The following is a 15,686-nucleotide window of genomic DNA, read 5'->3' as shown; positions in this document are numbered from 1 at the left end:
CCAAAAAGCAGCAAATGTCTTAAGGTTAATGAGCTAGTCAATCAGAAAACATGGAGGGCTGATGGGGAGGGGGAATGAAAGATGGAGGGGAGGGTTAGAAAAAATAAATCAAGGGGCTGGGGGCAGAAAGTCATTTGACTGAGTGCACCATTAAGCCTTTCAGTTCAGAATTAAAGATGAATAAGCATAATCACCTTTCCCTTAGACACAAATACAGCAATTATCGCTTCTCTAATTGAATGTAAGTCAGTATCTATATACCTACATATTAAACACTTCATATCCACACGCTTCCTATCTATAGGTAATCATTAGTTGATAGCGCTGGCTGAGTGATAGCTCGAAACTGAGTTAAAAGGTCATGGCTTCACTATCAGAAGTGCCATCTTTTGAATGAGATGTTAAACCGAGGCCCCATTTGCATTCTCAGGTGGATGTAAATGATCCAAATGTATTATTTTGATGAGTTCTTCCAGTGTTCTCAACCAATCCCACTGAGGACATATTAACCAGTCATTTATATGACTGCAGTTGTGGGGTCTTGCTGTGCAAACATTAGAATCATAGAATGGTTAAAACTAGCTCTCGGCAAGACAACTCAGCTAGTCTCACTCCCGAGCCCTTTCCCCAAAGTCCTGCAAAGTTCTTCTCTTCAGATGTTATCCAATTTCCTTTTGAGAGCCATAATTGAATCTGCATCCACCAGGCAGTGCATATATTCGATTCTCAATCCTTCCACCAATGGAAACAGTTTCTTCCCATCTACTCTATCCAGACCCCTCATGATTTTGAACACGTCAATCTTCTCTAAGAACAGCCCCAGCTTCTTCAATCTACCATTGTAACTAAAATCCCTCATTCCTGGAACCATTTTAAACTCTTTCTGCACCCTCCCTCTTACCTTCACATCCTTCTTAAAGTGTGGTACCTAGAGCTAGACACAATAGTCCAAATGAGACTGTTTAATCAATGATCCATCATAACTTACTTGCTTTGTACCCTACGCCTTTATTTATAAAGTCCAGGATCCCATGTGCCTTTTTAACCACTTTCTCAACCTGCCCTGCCATCTTTGTTCTTGCTGCCCCTCTGACTGTCATGTATCTCTAAATTACAAAAATTACAACAGTGACCACAATTCAAAAGTGCCTCATTGGCTGTGCAGCACTTTGGGTGCTGGAATTGTGAAAGGCACCATACCAGTATAACTTTGTTCCATTTCAAAGCTTCATTTTCTTGTCACACTTTATCATGTGTCAATGTTCCCCTCATTAAAAATTCCTATGCATGCATCTACAATGGTAACTTCCTACGTAAACTTGTCACATTATCATGATGCTACCCTACCAGTGTTGGCATTGCAATACTTCAGTTTTGCATTTGCCTCACCCTCAGTCTTTATTGTACAGAAACCCTCCATGGTCCAAAATGCTGCACATTTAAAAATATAAAATCAAAGTATTGTCTTTCAGATTTGACAAAAGATCAGTGACCTGAAGCATTAACCCTACCTTCCTCTTTCCACAGGTGCTGTGTGGTTCCAGCATATTCTGTTTTAATAAAAGACAGCAAGTCCATCAGCACCTGAAAACAAGAAAATACAGGCTGTTTCAGATGTAGACTCTTTGTCAGAATAGCTCTGACAAAGGGTCTACACCTGAAATATTAAGCTATCTTTGCAGTTGCTAATGGACTTGCTGTGTATTTCCAATATTTTTATTATTCCACCTTATGATTAATTGTTTGCCAATACCGACACAGCCAGTGTAATGCAGCAACATAATCCTTACCTAAATATTGCCTTACCATCACCTCCCATTTGGGGATCATGTAGCACATCAAAAAAAATGTAATTTGAGTCTTCCTGTGTATGTTTCATTTACTTACACTTTCAGAAAAGTATTATGTGGGGATTAAGGTAGGGCATTTCCACTAAATCAAGCTTTCCTACCAGCAAAAGCTCAGGGACGAAGCAAAGGTGGAAACATGCAAACTCTGCAATTCCCATTTGCTGCAAGAAGAAACTGAGATGGTTTCAGCAGATAAAGCCATAGAAAGCATGTTTAATCAGGCTGACTTATTTACCTGCTAAAATATACGTCTGGGAATAGTCATGGCCAATTTAAGCCATTTGAAGTGTACAACAGACCTGGAATGTACACTGCAATGCTCCGTTGCAAACAGTCAGAATGCAAAGTTATTTGGTTATCGTTGTAAATCAGCCCCCACCGCATCTGCAATCTTGGTGAACAAAACCTCAAACCTGAATTTAACAGGAAACATACCACACACACACAAGCTGGTGGAAGAAATATTCTGCATGATTTTTTTTTATATGCTAGTATTAGCAATAGTAAGGAAAGGCTGCAATGTGCTTACATACAAGGAGTCAAAGCAGCTGCAAATCTCCAATGAGGCGCTTGCAAGCCCCTTGTAGCCCAGTCAGGCTCTGTTATACGCATGCGCATGGGGGGGGGGGGGGGGGGGGGGTAGGGGAGAGGCAGGTCCGGCGCCATTGTCTCCCTCCCCTCGCCCCGCTGGCCTCACCTTCCTGAAATTTGGGTCTCGGGTCCGGTTTCGGAGCCATCAAGTCAAACCGTCTCTTCGCGCTAAATCCGACTGCCTGTCCACCGCCTCTCTCTCCGAACCATAATCGCGGCCCGGTCTGCTCTCGCACCGCCACCGAGCAACACGACGCGCCCGGTGAAGGCTCCTCGGAGCGACGCAGCCCGCAACGGAATAACGTCACCCCGCAAGCGGCTCCTCTACGGCACTGCGCGTGCGTCCTCATCCCAGTGCACGCCGGGAGTTGTATTTTTTTTGTTAAACCTAGAATGACCCAATAACACAGAGATAAAAACAAAAAAACTGCGGATGCTGGAAATCCAAAACAAAAACAGAATTACCTGGAAAAACTCAGCAGGTCTGGCAGCATCGGCAGAGAAGAAAAGAGTTGACGTTTCGAGTCCTCATGACCCTTCGACAGAACTAATAACTAATAATGACCCAATAACAACTTTTAGAAGGGTCATACAGTCTCGAAACATTAGCTGATGCTGCTAGACCTGCTGAGTTTTCCAGCATTTTCTGTTTTCATTTCATATTTCCAGCATCTGCAGTATTTTGCTTTTATACAAACTTATATTTATATATCCCTTTTAACATAATGAAACATCTCAAGGCATAGAGCCATAGAGTTTTACAGCACGGAAAGAGGCCCTTCAGCCCATCGTTTCCACGCCAGTCATCAAGCCTCTATCTACTCTAATCCCATTTTCCAGCACTTGGCTATGGCGTTTCTAAATACTTACTAAATATTGTGAGTGTTCCCACCTCTACCACTCTTTCGGGCAGTGAGTTCTACCTCAACAAAAACAGAATTACCTGGAAAAACTCAGCAGGTCTAGCAGCATCGACGGAGAAGAAAAGAGTTGACGTTTCGAGTCCTCAGAGTGAGTTCTACCTTCTGGGTGAAAAAAATTTTCTTCAAACTCCCTCTAAACTTCCTGCCCCTTACCTTAAATCTCTGTGCCCTGGTTATTGACCCCTCCACTATGGGGAAAAGGTTCTTCCTATCTATGCCCCTCATAATTTTGTACACCTCAATCAGGTCCTCCCTCAGGCTTCTCTGGTCTAAGGAAAACAACCCCAGCCTATCTAGTCTCTCTTCATAGCTGAAACACCCTGGCCCAGACAACATCTTGGTGAATCTCCCCTGCACCCTCTCCAGTGCAATCACAACCTTATATTATAAATCAAAGCGTCAAAGTATTATAAATCAAAGTATGATGCTTAGCTACATAAGGACATATTAGGTCAGATAACCCAGAAGCTTGGTCAAAAAGGTAGGCTTCGTTACATTTAACGTGCTAAAAACATATAAGTTGTCACTGTTTTAAGGAGCATTTTAAAAATGAAAAGCAAGGCTGAGAGATGGAGAGATTTAGGGAGGGAATTCCAGAGCTTGGGGCCCAGGCAACTAAAGGCATAGCCACCAAAGTTAGAACAGTTGTAATTGGGAATGACAAGAGGCCAGAATTAGAGGACGGCAGGTATCATGGAGGGTTGTAGAGATTGGGGGTCGGAGCAAACCCATGGAAGGATTTGAAAACAAGAGTGAGAATTTTAAGGCCAAGATGTTGCTAGACTGGGAGCCAATGTTAATCAGTAAGCACAGAAGTGATAGGGGAATGGGACTTGTTGCAAGTTAAGTTTTGGATATCCTCAAGTTTATAGAGAATGTTTAGGGGGAGTAGAATATGGGAGACCAATCAGGAGTGCATTGGAATTGTCAAATCTAGAGGTAACAAAAGCATTATTGAGGGTTTCAGCAATAGATGAGCTGAGACACAGGTGAAGTCAAGCTATATCTCAAGTACTGAAGATACTGCAAATCTAGAGGCCTTTCATCCCATTGCAAATTTACTAGCTCCTTGGTGCAACTGTCCATTTAATATCACTCCTATACTCTTTCTCCATAGTCCTGGAAATGTTTTCCCTTGAACTATTTATCTAATTCTCTTTTAAATCTGCTTCCACCATCCTTTCATTTCAGTGCATTCCAAATTACAGCAACTCGCTGTGTAAAAAAAAAAAGTTACTCACTGCCACCTCTGATTCTTATGCCAATCATCTTAAATCTATATCTTCTAGTTACCAATCTTTCTGCCATTGGAAACAGTTTTTCCTTATTTATTCTATAAATATCTTCATGATTTTGAACTTCTCCATGAAAACTTCTCTTATTCTTCTCTGCTCTACGGAGCTTTTCCATAAGTGGGCTTAAGAGAATTTCTTGGACTGATAATGAGTGAAAGGGTTTACGTTTCCTGGTTGCCTTTGGTGACCTCCTGCTGGGAAAGTGTAGATACAGTGGTGAAGCGAGCATCAGAGCTGGCAGCAATGCCTTACATTGGAAAATAATCTGCAGATTATCCTAGCTCAAACATGAAGAGTGACCATTTACATATGAGTATTTGAAAAAGACAAACAGGAAAAATGCATCTGGTCTATGACCCTCGCTCAAATTGTGCTATAGCATCCACTTGAATGTTCCTTGTTTAATATCTTACATGAAAGACAGCACCTTTGAAAATTCAGCATTCCTTCACGTTTATAATGATGTGTCAGACTAGATTCACACACCGTCAATCCTGTGCGCAACATGAACTCACAGTTTTCTAACTCTGAGATGGGAATGATATTTAGTCATAGCTGCCAACCAGAACTATTTAATTTGTATTATAATATTTACTTTACATTCAATGGTGTCAGTAGTTCTACTGACTGCCAGCAGCATGCATTCATCATATCAACCCTTTTGTTGCATCTAATTGGCTTTATCTTAATCTAAGATAATGCTTAGTGCTGCCATTAATAGGCAAAATGGCCCATTTCTCAGAAAAAAAGCATTTCTCATCTTGGTGAGATCAGGAAGTTCACTGCCCGACAGGATGGTTGAAGCAGATTTAGCAATACTCTTAAGAAAGGAATTGGATGAATACTAAGGGCAAAATATTGGAGGATCTGGGAAAGAACAAGGGAGTAGGACTAGTTGGATAGATCGTTCAACAAGCCAGCAGAGGCAGGTTAGGTCAAATAGCCTCCTGTGTTGTATGAATCTATGCTAGTTAAGGATAAGGTAGGACATTTGGCTCATGTTACTCCATCCATCTAGCAAAATCCTAAGATAAAAGCAAAATACTGCAGATGCTAGAAATCTAGAACAAAAACCTGGAAAAAATACCTGGAAAAGCTCAGCAGTTCTGACAGCATCTGCGGAGAGGGATACAGTTGATGTTTCGAGTCCGTATGACTCTTCACCAGAACTAAAAAATATAGAAATGAGATTAAATATAAGCTGGTAGAGGGGTGTGGGACAGGTAGAGCTCAATAAGGGGCCAGTGGAGGCCAAGAAGAGACTGCCAAAGATGTCATAGACAAAAGGACAAAGGGGTGTTGACGGTGGTGATATTATCTAAAGGATGTGCTAAAAGTTTAGGAAGCATTGGCTTATCTGTATCTTAACTCCATCCTTGGCTTTTAACTCCTGACTGGTAAAGGTCTCTGGGTCTCAGATATTAAATTAACTGAGCTTGCATCTACTGCTTTTTGTGGGAGAGAATGTCACACTTTAACCACCCTTTGTGTAAAGAACTGTTTCCTAATATGTCTCCTGAATAGGCTGGCTCTGATTTAAGCTCATGTCTCTTTGAACTAAATGCTCAATCTAACCTATCAGTTTCTTTCAAAATCCTAAAAACCCTCAATCAAATCAAACCTTATTACTCACTCCTTGTATAGAATCATGGAATGGTTTTAAGGAAGGATTGTGTGAAGAAAAGTTTTTTGACGCCAAAAATAGCCTTTTCCTGATTAAACATGCGCACCCACTGTCGCGGAACAAGCAGGTTGATATCAATTTAAGGTGATATTTTGCTTAACAAAAAAGAACACTGTTAAACTGGCAGCAATCGTTAGAAAACAACGTCCAGAATTGTTTTTTTTTTAATTGTAAATTGCTAGAAATGAAACAACAGAAAATGTCAAAAATAACAAGGCTCCTGGGAAAATAGAGGTTAACACTTCGGGTGTGAATGGTCCGATTCTCCGTATGAGATTTGGCAGAAGTTAAAAAAAAAAGGATCGTAAATGTTCAAGAAAGTGTAAAACTGGAAAGAAAGGATGTTCAAGCCAAGAAATTATCTTTCCTGTCTACATTAAAAAATATAAAACAAGAGCGCCCAACGTGGGGCTCGAACCCACGACCCTGGGATTAAGAGTCCCATGCTCTACCGACTGAGCTAGCCGGGCTGCTAGTCAGGCGCTCCTTCAGTCTGAGTGTCTGGTTGGTCTGCGTTTGTTGTCTAGGTTTTTCTCGCACGAATTTTTTTGCTTTGAGAGGTGAGACAAGCAAAGAAAAAGAAACCCCCTTTCTCCCGCTGTTAATTTCACCTTCAGTTTCCCGCGCTCCCACTTCCTGCTGGTGGCTCACGTGACTCTACATGTAACAAGGCAGTGTCACTATCAAAGGCCTCATATGCACAACGGGAAACCTGATAGGGATTTCAATGCCCAAAGGGTCAGTGAATCACACGCAAAACAGACAGTGACAGCGCCCCTCACCCCGGCCATCGGCAAATTACTGACACAACCCTGTAATCCCAGCATCAGTCGAAAGCATTCAAAAAAATAAGACTCAAGGTTTAAATTGAATTAAGTCCAGTTTTCATTCAGCGCATGCTATAACAACCAGGAAGGAAGGTTTGCATTTATTTACAGAAGTCTCAACGTCCACTGTATGGATTCCTCAGCCAGAGGTGAAACGCATGACCAGTTCAATTGTATTGTTGACCAGGACTCGATGCCCCTCTTTCAACTCCGCTGTGGCCAGTGTGGTAATTTACGGTTTATTATTGAGTTCCAACAATTAACTAGTACAGGTAGCCACACCTCTCTTGTAACCATTTTTTGATTCTATATTGATGGAGGGGGGCGTAGGTGAGAGGGAGGGGGGTAGGTGAGAGGGAGGGAGAAGGTGGAGGGGGAGAAGGAGGAGAGGGGAGGGGAGTAGGGAGGAGGAGGGGGAGATGGGGATGGGGAGGATGAGGATGGGGGAGGAGGAGAGGGAGGGTGAGATGAGGGAGGATGAGGGGAGGAGGAGGGTGAGTGAGGAGGGGGAAGGGGTGGAGGCGGTTGAGGGGGTGGGGTGGAGGGGGGGGGCGGGGGGGTAGGTGCTCATGCGTTTCCACCTCCGGAAGGTTTCGTTTTGGGCTGAAGATGTTAACATAAGATTACATTTATTTCTCCCTGATATCATGGCCAATAAGTATCCTTCAACCAAAAACAGATTATAGGCGCGAGTTACCGGCGGTACGGAAATTCCGCCCAAAGTCAACGGACTTTGCCCGCCATCGATTCCCGCCAGGGGAGTCACCAGAAAATCCAGGCCTATGTGATTATTATTTCATTTGCTGTGTGCAAATTGACTGCCACATTTCCTACATTACAACAGTGACTACACGTCAACAAGTGCTTCATTAGCTGTGAAGCGCTTTGAGACACATCTGGTGGTTGTATAGGTGTTTATTTTTTTATTTCCCTAAAACCTGTTACACCTCTTATTCTAATTCTGATGAATGATCATCGACCTGAAACATTATTTCTGCTTCTCTCTCCACCATTGCTGCCTGACTTGGTGAGTATTTCCAGCATTTTCTGTTCTTATTATAGAAACAGGTAATTTGGACGAACTGGCCACAGAAGCCTCCTCTCACCCTCTCACTTCACCTGACCCCACCTGCAAACCCTTCTATTAATTCCTCTTTCATATGCTTACCTGGCTTCCTCTTAGATGCATCTATGCTACTCGCCTCAACCACTTCTCGTGGTAAGCAGTTCCAGTGTCACCCTTCTCTGGGTAAAGACGTTCTTCCTGAATTCTTATTAGATTGAATAGTGACTATTTTATATTTATGGTCCCTAATTTAGGTCTTCCCCAAAAGTAGAAACACTTATGGTCTTCTCCACAACTGGAAACATCTCCCTATCAAACCTCTTCATATTTTTAAGTTCCCCCGGCAAGTCATCACTGTATTTGCAAGATAAAAGAGTCCCAGCTTGTTCAACCTTTCTCGAGTTCTGTGGTTACCCTTGCAAATATATTTTTAACACTTCCTCCTGTGTCTCTGTATCTTTTTTTATATAAAATGAAAACCAAAACTATGCACAGTCCTTCGAGTGGAGTCAGATCAATGCGCCTTGTCAATAAGAAATAAAACCCTTGCAAACTAATTTCGAGATATGCGTTGTTTTATTCTTACTCTTCGGAGAGAAATAAGTGAAAATAAGGTACATTTTAAAAGTTAGAATGTGTAAGTCACTCGGATGGCGATGGACTGGAAACGGTGTTGTTGGATGTTGCACCGCCAGGGGGCTCTCAACTGTCAGCCTCAAACCAGGATTGAGGTGCAATCTGTTAAAAAATAAATTACATTGGACACAGAGAATGGAAAAAAATGTATATTTCTCTGCAAGTTCATGAAAAGATTTATCAAGAATTCTAAAATCACGTTCGTGGAAACGGTCAAAGAAACCTGGCGAGTTCACACCCGGGCTCACAAATGCAATATTGGAAATCCTATACCTTAGTTATACTGGGTTTAACAAAACCCAGTCTTCAGAACAGAGCGAAAACGCTGGGAGTCTTAATTGTTGCTGAAATGGATTCATTCCTCCCGCCCCCAGAAATTTCAGCTGGTGGAATCATAGAAAAGTACAGAACAGAAGGAAGTCATCAGTTGTTTTATTTTAATTCTTTTACCAAATATTAAAAGTGAATTGTCACAATGGCTGCCTTCGGCACATTCGCAATGAAAGGCTGGTTGTTAATTTACATCATGTACATTTACAATAACGCACAGTTTAAAAAAACACACGCATCGGAAACAATTGCTTAATGCAAATTAACTGCAATGTACAGCGGGTAGCGCTACATCCTACAATTCCTTCAAGATTCCACAATTATTTTGTTAAGCTGCACAGCGTCATTTCAATGGGAATCGCTCAGTATTTTATTTGCTCTTCCTACAGTTGCTTTCATAGCCGAAACGGTTTCTGTTGTCGAAACGGTTGCTTAACGTAGGAAATACTAAATGTTGCCCGAGGAATGGGGAGAATTCATTGAAATTCTTACAAAGAGTATCACCCGCAGAGTCGTTTTTCTCATAAAGACTTCCACAGGCTACCAAATAGTCAAGAAACCTTGTCTGCAACATAGTTCGTGCTATGTCGTCCCGCTCTCCATCCCGGGTATTCAAGTCCAGGAATTAAGGACATTGTGAATCACCTGCTCCCGGCTTGATGAACACGATTTGCCTACAAAATAAATTTTTACAAAATCTAATTTAAATCGTTCCAAAGAAATAGCAAACGATCGATCTTCAATTATGTGAAGGCGCAAGTTCCATGATTAGGAGAGAACTCAACATCAGCCTGAACCCCCTCGCGGATTGTGAATCTGATCTGAAATCAGCGAGATATCACAGCATTGAACCCATTTTATTACTTATTGAGGGACACGGTTATTCTTCATTCGTTTTGTCTAAGAATAGTTTATTACATTAACTAGCGCCACCGCCACCCCCCCCCCCCCCTTACTAACGATCAGGATAAGAGGACACATAGCACAAGGGTTTCATTGGGTTTTGTGCAGTGCAGTTAGAGGGTGGATTTTCTCACACAGGCTGGATTGCAGTGCTCGCTCTCAATAATGTTCAGAGGGATTCCCACCTGGATGTCACCGAGTTCTTGTTTTAAAGTGCCTGAGAAGGGTCGAATGGCACACATGTGTGTCAAGCCAGGTGAAGAAACCTTCCAGAAGACTTCCTTCATGGATTCCCTGAAGTCTCTCCTCAATAAACAGTACAGCACTGGATTCAGACAACTGTTTGTGTGTGCCAAGCAGACAGTGACTGGGAACACATAGGCGTGCAGAATGTAGTATGTTTTGTCCCAAGGCACAGCGTTAAGCTTAACTAAAACCCCCCAAAGGGTTATAAGGTGGTTGGGAAGCCAGCAAAGAAAGAAAGAGAGCATGACAATGGTAACAGACCTGGTCACTCTGGACTTTCTCTTGGGATTGTTGGTACTGAGGTGGTGTTTTCCAAGGAATCTAACAAGGAGTAAATAGCAGACTGAAAGGATAATCATAGGCAAGACAAAAGCCAGCGTGATCTTCTGGATGTGGTAAAGAGCAAGCCAATACTGCCCATCGTCCGGGAAATTCAGCAAGCACAGTTTCTCGCCTGCAAATGTACTGGCGGTTGAGAACACCGCTGTGGGTAACGTTGCGAGACTAGCCGCGACCCAGAGGAGAAAACTGACCCATTTCACCGAGCAGCACACGCGGCTTCTTCTGGTCTTCAGCGCCGAAGCCACCGACCAGTAACGGGCGATGCCCATTGCGGTCAAGAAAAAGACACTGGCGTACATGTTCATCACGGTGAGGGACAGAATGATCTTGCACATGGCGTTCCCGAAAGGCCAGCTGAAATCCAGAGCAGTGTCCACTGCCCAGAAGGGCAAAGTGAGGACGAACTGAAAGTCGGTCACTGCCAAGTTCAGGATGAAGAAGTTGATGGTGGAATTCTTGCGTCCTTGCTTCATCCTCATCAAGAAGAAGACCAGCAAATTCCCCACCAGACCAATGGCACAAACTATGGAGTAGGTGATGGAGATGCTGATTCTCATAGCCGGGGAGCCATCACCGGGGATGTCAATGTCATATAAATTGTAGCTGTGTGGTCCCAGCATCAAGGTTGAGTTAAAAGTCCTTGCAGTGGAATTCAGTATGAAATCATCCATCTTCTCTGCTAACTTGCTGCTCTCGATTACATCCACTGACACCAGGTTTACTCCTGAGATCATACCACCGCTAGAAAAGTTCACCAACTTAGCCCATCCAACCCACCTAGAAGTATGGTTTTTAATTCCGTATATTCAATGTGTAGCTCTCTCTCTCTCTCTCTCAGGGATGTGTCAGAGTCCAAATCCACCTTAACCCTGGCTTCCGGTTTTGTGCTTTGAAGACAACTCGGGTCTCCCGTTTGAATCAACCAACCACGGCGGCCCGCCCTTTCCAGTCTCCCATTGGCCTTTCCTCTGACGCTTCTCGTTATCTAAAGGCCCTTGAATATGTCAATCAAAGGACTTGGCCAGCGAGGGAGGGGGCCACTTGGTGCTAGTGCGGCTGCGCACAGCCGCTGTCCAGGGTGCTGAAACAGAAGGTGCCTTTGGGAAAGAGAAATGGAAAAGGACAAATCCAGAAAAGAAAATAACCCACCTCTTGCGTGCATCCAATGCATTTACTTTCAATACAATAGATTGGCTTGTAGTAACGGTCTTTAGTTTTGTGAGACGTTTAATAAATGTTGAGCTACATCACAACTCGCACCTGATATGAATATGTGAAACATTCGGACCTCTTGATCGTGCCTGATTTTCATCACTTCACCATTGGTAACTTTGCCTTCAGGTACCCAGCCCCTTCCCAACGCCTCTCCAACTCTCTACCTCGACTTTCTTCTTTTATGACACTTCTTAAAACCCACCTGTATGATCAAACTATTTTTCGTCTGACCTAACATCTCCTTATTTAGCCCGATGTCTTTTGTTTTGCAACGCTCCTGTGAGGCACATTGGGACATTTTATTAGGTTAAAGGCACTCTTTAAATACAAGTTCTTGTTCTTGTTGGAACGGAAATCCCACCAAACCTAAAGTCTAAAATGGGGTAGCAGTGCATGTATATGCACAGAGTACGGTAAATAAGTTTGTTGAATTTCAGATGAAGATATGATATTGTGCCAATAAGAAATACCTGGCTCAAAGAAGGTCAGGAATGGGTATTAGATATTCCTAGATATAAGGTGTTCAGGAAAGATAGGAAAGGGAAAAAAGGAGGAGGATGGTGATATTGATTAAGGAGAGCATTGCAGTGCGGAGAAAGAGGATGCCCCAGAGGAGTTAAGGACAGAATCTATTTGGCAAGAGCTAAGGAACAAAAATGATGCCATTACATTACTCAGTATAGTCTGTAGACCATCAACTAGTGGGGAAGATATGGAAGAATTTTCAAGGATATTGTAGAGAGGTGCAAGAATTATAGAGTGGTTCCGAGAGTGTGTTCAGGGAAATTTCCCACAGCAGTCTAATGAGAAGGGAGGCATTGCTGGACCTGGTTCTTGGGAATAAGATGGGCAAAGTGGATTAAGTGTCAATAGGGAAAAATTTAGGGGACAGTGACCATTGTGTCATAAGGTTTAGGTTGACTATAGAAAAGGGCAAGGAGCAATCCAGGGTAAGAATAATTACCTGGGGAAAAGCCACTTCAATGGAATAAGAATGGATCTGGCCCAGATCAATTGAAATCAAAGATTAGCAGGCAGGACTGTAACTGTACAATGGGCTGCATTAAATAAGATATGGTTCAAGTACAGTCAGGATATATCCCTACAAAGGGGAAAGATAGGGCAAACAAATCCAGAGCTCCCTAAATGATGAAAGAGATAGAGACTAAAATGAAATGGTAGCAAGTGCTGAATAAAGAAAACAGAATATACTGAAAATGCTCAACTGCACTGACAGCATCTGTGAAGAGAAAAAAAAATCACTGAATATTTAAGATTAATGGCCTTTCATCTTATTTCTGTGATCTCCTCCAGCCCTATTCATTTTGACTTCTCTGCACTCTTCCAAATCTGGCCTCTTGTGCAATTTCCTTCACTTCACCATTGAAGGCCATGCCTTCAACTCTCTGGCCTTAAAATCTAGAAATCCCTTCCTAAATCTCTCACCTCTCCCTCCTCCTTTAATTCATTCCTTAAAATTTACATCTTTGACCAAGCTTTTGTTTACCTGTCCTAATACTTATGTGGCTGAGTGCCAAATTTTATCTGCTAAGGTGTCTGTGAAGCACCTTGAAATAAGTTGTTATTGTTGATCAAAAAAGAGCCTCTGAAATTTCTGTTCCAATAGGATGGTAATAACATCCTGATGTTTAAAACAGCGGGATACTTTTTATATGTTACTACCCACTATGAATCTAGGAATTTTCATTATTTTTACATAAAAGATGCTTACTGATGATTTTCCTGCATATATACCAATATAAAGTAACTGAGAGCTTAAAATGATATATAAATAGAATAATAGATATGCATTGTTAGCAGATTAGGGAGTCTGAAAGAAGATTACATTCCTGTTAATTGGTAAGTGTATATGAATAATTATGGGTTTCTGTCAATATATGTTGGCCATCAATATAATTCATTCACAGCTTTCTGTCTTGTAAAATGATGATTTGTGCAGTAGTGGTCAACTCTGTTAAACATCATCTGATGTGTCTCAGGAGCCCCACTCCACCATAGCAGTCTTTGCCACATTTGCTGCAAAGGAAGACATTGGACTGAGAAGGTGTAGGATTCACTGGTCCCTGTTTTCTTGGGCCCTCTTCTTGGCCAGCAAAGCTCCAGAGGTCCTTGTTGTCAATGACCATCTCTCAGTTTTCAGTGTCAATGTCTGCCATCTTCACATCTCTCTGACAGGTGTCCCTGTAATGGAGGTATGTACACCCAGGAGATTGTGACCCAGTGTCTACTTCACCATATAGGTATTTGAATAATGTCATCCAGCTGATGAACATATGAAATAGGAGCAGAAGTAGGCCATTCAGCCCCTTGAGCCTGCTCTGCCATTCAATATGATCATGGCTAATCTGTTTGTGTTTCAAGTTCTACATTCCCATCTACCACTGATTACTTTTGATTCTCTTGCCTAACAAGAGTCTATCTACCTCTTCCTTAAAAATATTCAAAGACTGCTTTCTGAGGCAGAGAGTTACAAAGTCGCACAACCCTCTGAGAGAAAAGAATTCTCCTCATCTCTGTCCTAAGGGTGACCATTAATTTTAAAACAGTGCCCCCTAGTTGTGGACTCACCCACAAGAGGAAACATCTTTTCGATGTCCAACTTGTCAAGGCCATTGAGGATTTTATATACTTAATCAAGTCACCCTTCACTCTTCTAAGTCAACCAGCTCATTCCAGGTATCAATCTAGTAAACCTCCTCTGAACCACCTCCAATGCATTTATATCCTTCCTTAAATAAAGAGACCAAAACTGCTCATAGTATTCGAGATGTGGTCTCACCAATGCCCAGTATGAATATGACTGAAAGTGCTCAGCCAAGGCAGGAGACTCTTATGAGGACAATGAAAATGCTTTAGGGATTAAAAAGATTATTCCTCAACTCCTCATCATATGGACTGTGAGATTCCATATAAAGGAATAACCACCACTATCAACTGGTATAGAGACGGTTATGGCTGTGGGATCAGCATTCATGTCACTGCTTGTCAAACTGGTAGTCAAGCTGCAAATCCCCCCACTCCTTCACAATTTTCCCCAGGTGAAGATGCAAAGCAATATGAAGTATGGCAGTCATTTGGGCTGATTACGAACAGTAGAGAATCGTCTCTGTGATGTTATACCAAAATCTTTGATATGCCGTGTCCCTTCGTGTGCAACTCCTTCACTGAGATTGCAGGGTTGGAAAATCTATTCTAGAGAATAAGGGGTATCTGCGAATCATCACTGGTTTTAAGTGGCATCTGCTGTGGCACAGAGCAATTCCACCTGAGCAAATCACAAGTACCTTTCCCTCTTAAACGAGGCACCTAAGCCTTCTTACCAAAAATGCAAGGGAATTCCCTTTATGTACATTCTACAGGAGTGTTACCTTTCATTAAACCCGAGAGGCCTGTGAAATAAAATGCTGTTGGATTAGATCCTATCCCCACCTTGCCAGCTGATTGCTATAAAAGCATAGCGTTCTGCCTAATATGAAACACATGCAGAGCTGCATATTCTCTAACAGAGAATAAGGCGTTTTAAGTGCACCCTCAAGATCTGGACTGAAAGCTTGGGGGTGATTCCACACCATAATTTAATCAAAGGATGGTTTGTAATTAATCATGGATATCTGGCAGAAATTGGAACGTAGCAATCTGATCCCTTTTAATACTTTACCAAGCTCATTTAATACCATACCAATCCTAATTCCAACCAGATACTTACCCGTAATCCTTAAGGAATTGACAAACCTAACCTTAACTGCTTCTGACTCTA

At 42.2% G+C, this 15,686-nt stretch overlaps 2 protein-coding genes and 1 non-coding gene across 5 annotated transcripts in view; all 3 read right to left on the bottom strand.

The window, feature by feature from the left end:
* morf4l1 (mortality factor 4 like 1) overlaps window positions 1–2,729 on the bottom strand; it is a 46,341-nt gene extending 43,612 nt beyond the window's left edge. For all 3 annotated transcript variants that reach the window (XM_041175234.1, XM_041175233.1, XM_041175235.1), the window contains exon 1: window positions 2,548–2,729. In XM_041175234.1, the coding sequence (XP_041031168.1) occupies window positions 2,548–2,587 (40 nt within the window). In that variant the 5' untranslated portion in view covers window positions 2,588–2,729. The remainder of the gene's footprint in view (window positions 1–2,547) is intronic.
* A 4,011-nt stretch (window positions 2,730–6,740) lies between these two features.
* On the bottom strand, window positions 6,741–6,813 carry trnak-cuu. The gene has a single exon. It is a non-coding gene; the product is annotated as a tRNA-Lys (tRNA).
* Window positions 6,814–10,218: 3,405 nt separating this feature from the next.
* On the bottom strand, window positions 10,219–11,427 carry LOC121269858 (relaxin-3 receptor 1-like). The gene has a single exon (XM_041174896.1). The coding sequence runs from the start codon at window positions 11,425–11,427 to the stop codon at window positions 10,219–10,221; it is 1,209 nt and encodes a 402-aa protein (XP_041030830.1).
* Window positions 11,428–15,686: the final 4,259 nt, after the last annotated feature.

Source organism: Carcharodon carcharias, chromosome 26 (genome assembly GCF_017639515.1).
Source record: "Carcharodon carcharias isolate sCarCar2 chromosome 26, sCarCar2.pri, whole genome shotgun sequence".
NCBI classification, from domain to species: domain Eukaryota; kingdom Metazoa; phylum Chordata; class Chondrichthyes; order Lamniformes; family Lamnidae; genus Carcharodon; species Carcharodon carcharias.
Note: the sequence above shows the minus strand (reverse complement) of the source record. Positions and strands in the feature narration are given on the sequence as shown.

Coding starts and splice junctions, on each gene's coding strand:
- LOC121269858 (XM_041174896.1), bottom strand. CDS start 11,427: ATGATCTCAGGAGTAAACCTGGTGTCAGTGGATGTAATCGAGAGCAGC.